At 32.4% G+C, this 4,409-nt stretch overlaps 1 protein-coding gene across 1 annotated transcript; it reads right to left on the bottom strand.

Moving 5' to 3' along the window:
• Positions 1-770: 770 nt before the first annotated feature.
• Positions 771-1,709, bottom strand: LOC136320589 (olfactory receptor 51F1-like). The gene has a single exon (XM_066253746.1). The coding sequence runs from the start codon at positions 1,707-1,709 to the stop codon at positions 771-773; it is 939 nt and encodes a 312-aa protein (XP_066109843.1).
• Between the last annotated feature and the right edge of the window lie 2,700 nt (positions 1,710-4,409).

Here is a 4,409-nt window from a genome sequence, read left to right on the forward strand (position 1 = left end):
AGTATACACTAAGGGAGCCATTATAACTTTTTAAAGCCACTGACATATAGACATAAGCATCAGTTTTCATCTCATAGCATATTCCTAGCTGCTTCTGGTAGAGTATAAAAATACTAGTGAAGAGCAATGGGGTCTAAGAGACAGAAAGCCTGGGTTCAAATAAAACCCTGCTCTGTTAGATTACTGGCCTTTGATGAATAAATAAATGTCTCTAGGTTTCAGTTTTTTCATTTCTAAAACAACTAATAATTTTATTGAGTTGTTTTAAAAAATAAATAGAATATATCTCCAAAGTAGTTAGTAGGACACCTCATGTAAAATAAAAAATCAGTTTGACCTGTGGTGGCCCAGTGGCCTGGAATGCTGAGGTTGCCGATTCGAAATCCTGGGCTTGCCCAGTCAAGGCACATATGAGAAGCAACTATGACAAGTTAATGCTCCTTGAACCTCCCCTCACTCCCTTCTCTCTCTCACTATCCTCTCTTTAAAATCAATAAATAAAATCTTTAAAAAATAAGCAATCAATAAAGGTTAATTACTACAAATATTATTTTTATTGTTTCATTATTATATTTTCCTGTTTTTATTATTGGACTACAAGATTCTTGAGGTATATTTTATAACTGAAAACATAAAAATGCTTACAAAATATTTGTTGAATAATTAAATAAAATGAGAAAATATATCTCATAGACAGCAACTTACCAGACTTGCTTTTCTACAGTGAAAGTAAACTTTATCAGGGTTCTCTTAAAATTAATCATTTTTGTTTATTTTGTAAAGAGAAGACTGAGTATAGCCTTGCGAATGTGTTTTGTTTTTACACTATAGATGATGGGGTTGAGCACAGGCGGCAAAAGCAGGTATATACTGGCCATCATTGAATGGACCACTTTGGGGGCTGATTGGCCATAGCGGTGCACCAAGGACAAGCTTATCATGGGGATGTAGAAAATAGCAACTGCTCCAATGTGAGAGACACAAGTACTGAATACCTTGTGCCATTCTTTGGGGGAGGCCATACTAAACACAGAGTAAATGATCAAGATATAAGACAGAACAATACATGGTGTATCCACCCCTGTGGTCAAGATGAGATCAATTAATCCACAGATGTTGTTGGCTCGAGTATCTGAACATGAGAATTTAATCACATCTGGATGGTAACAGTAAGAATGGGAAAGGACATTTTTCCTACAGAAATTGAGGGATTTAAGGAGAAGGAGTAGTGGCACTATTAATACTACAGTGCGTATAATTATTAAGAGGCCCATCTGAATAATTCTGGAAGTAGTGAGAATGGTAGTATACCGCAGAGGGTCACAAATTGCCACATAGCGGTCAAAGGCCATAGCCACTAGCACACCAGATTCTATGAAAGTAAATCCATGAAGAAAAAACATCTGGGTAATACAGTTATCTAGACTGATTTCTCTTGCATTAAACCAGAGGATGGGTAATGTTGTTGACATTGTAGAAATAGTCAAGCCCAAGTCAGCAGCTGACAGCATGGATAGGAAATAGTACATGGGCTCATGGAGATTCTTCTGGGTAATGATGACAAGCAGGATCATGCTGTTCCCAGAGAGGGCAATGGCATAAAGAAAGCCAAAGGGAAGGGAGACCCAGGCATGGACAGACTCCAGGCCAGGTATGCTGGTCAGTAAGAAAGTAGGAAGTATAGATGTCAAATTACCTAAAATCTCCATGTTTTGTAGATTTGTAGTACCTGTCCTTAGACTGCTCACATCCTAGAGAAATAAGAAATTACATGTTTATACAAAAAGTATTGAGATAAATTTTCTTTTGGTTAAGAAAGTTATCTAAACACATAGATAAGTACACTAACATCATGACTGCTCTAAATCAAAATCTCATTTACATATGTGTTTATATGTGTGTTTATTCTTAAATTCAAGAAAAATATGCTAATATAAATTTATAAATATAGGAAGATATATTTTCTATATTGACAGAATTTAAAATTCCACTAAATCACAAGATTAAATGATTAGAGGCTTTGTTAAAAAAAAAAATTTATTTTGAATGAGTTGTGTATGAAGTGACTAAGAGAAGTCCACTTGCAGATTCAGATATTGATTTGTCTGCAGTGCTCATGTGGATATGAACCGCTAGAATGTATCGCCAGAATTTTGCTGATAATATACAGTTGGAAGTTATTGTATAAGTGCCATTTTAATCCACTGTGTAGGTAAACAACCTCAGAAATTTGTTTTACAACAGAAAATTGGTAAAGATGAAACTCTGTTGTAGTTATTGGGAAGGTCTATAAACTAGATGAAACCAGGTGGTTCTATAGGAATATTAAAACCAGGAGAGCATGGTGTCATGACTGGGTGTTACATGAACAACTATGCTGAATTACTTGAGTGGTCATGTTTTCTAAGGATTAATTCTTTAAATGCATCTGAGAACACATCAGTCACTCTAGAAAAAAATAGTTTAAGTTCAGCATTTAAAGCTGAGAATCTGCTATAGTGGCTTGAGGAATGAATAGAAAAGTAGTAAAGGCACAATGTCTATATTTTTAAAAACTTATTAGTGAAGGCAAAGAGAAAAATAAGCCATGACTGAAGAAGATGTCAAGTGAACCTAAAATTTTTGTAAGAATGGAAAGACCTAGACAAATATACATATTTGCAAACTGATGGTAAAGACACATACAATATATAGTGAGAAACTGAAAATATAGAATGATAGAGATTAAATGATGTCAAAAATTCTTTAAGAAAGTAGTGGGTGATTTTATGTAAAACATAATAATTAGTCCTCAAAAAGATGAGGATTATCATTTCTTCTGACACTAGTAAGTGGCAAATGAGTAGGTTGGTGAAGGTTTATATGAGGAGAATATCGCCCAGTGCTACTTTTTTTTTTTTTTTACAATTTTTTTTTATTGTGGTCAAATATACAAAATGTAAAATTTACCATTAACCATTTTTAGGTCTGCAGTTTAGTGATATTAAGTACATTCGTATTATTGTGCAACTATTGCCACCATCCATCTCCATACATCTTTCCATCTTTTAAAAAAGAAACTCTAAGATAACAAGTCCAGGTTATCTTGTCATTCAATTATGTTGCATACCCATCACCCAAAGTCAGATTGTCCTGATTTATTGATGTCGCCCCATTAAAAAAATAAAATAAAAGAAAAAGAAACTGTATACCCATTAAACAGTAACTTCTCATTATTCCCCTTCCAAGACCCTGGCAACCAACATTCTATTTTCTCTATTATTTTGTCTATTCTATGTGCCTCATATAAGTATAATTATACAGTATTTGTCTTTTTATGATGGCTTATTTTGCTTAGCATAATGCATTCAAGGGTCAGTCAAATTATATCATACATTAGATTTTCTTCTTTTTTTAACCCATTTCTACTTTTTCCCTGTAAATTATTAGGTGAAAATTACTGCTGTTCAAAGAGTATGAGGATGATAGAGGTAGGTCTGAATATAAGATAGGGTTTTCCGTAGACATTGCAGAGAATAGAAGAGGCAGTTGAATCAATACACACAGAAATGTTATAAAAGTCTTGTTCAATTGTTTACCTAAAACCTATGCATTCTTATTGACCAATGTCACTCTATTAAATTTGGTTTCAAAATAAAAGAATAAAAAATCTTAAAAATACATTATTAAAATAAATTTTATTATAAAAATAATTCAAATAATCATATATAGTTATTAAAATATTAATATTTTTTAACCAAGCTCTTTAAAATACTAAGTAAAGTTTACTTTCTGAGAATAAAAGCCTTATGAGTAAGTTTACATATTACCATTCCCTTTATGTAAGCTTCTACAGTTCCTTTTTAATCTCTACTTCCTAGGATGTGGTAGGATTCAAATAATTTAACAACTGGTTCTCTGTCCTAATGATCATTTTAAGTATAAAAAAATAATATACCAAAAGCTATTTTATTATTTCATGGATTTAATACTTAAATAAAAACAATAAAAGAGGTATAAAAAACTAGATTATGTTATAAGGAAGAGTTTTAAAATATCAATGAAAAAATATTAAATATATAATACCTGACAAAAAACAATAAAATTGTTATTTAAGATATTTCCATATTACTTCTTGATTGGTATCCTCATTTGCAATTTTTTTCACCTGTGGATGGAATAAACATTACTATGGGTGCTTAGACTATGCTATTGCACTGATGAATATTAAAAAAGAGTAAAGAATGTAAATTTGTGATTTCTACTTTGGGTGGCTGACCAGGCACCCACCTTAGAGAGATCTCTGATTATAAGTGCTGTTTTAACAACCAGTTTGCTGAACTCAACAAAAAATTAAGTATCAGTTCTGTCAAGTTGGTACAAACTGGCTGAATCCCACCACTGTTCCCAAGGTTTTCATTCAATCTCAC

This window comes from Saccopteryx bilineata, chromosome 1, assembly GCF_036850765.1.
Source record: "Saccopteryx bilineata isolate mSacBil1 chromosome 1, mSacBil1_pri_phased_curated, whole genome shotgun sequence".
NCBI classification, from domain to species: Eukaryota; Metazoa; Chordata; class Mammalia; order Chiroptera; family Emballonuridae; genus Saccopteryx; species Saccopteryx bilineata.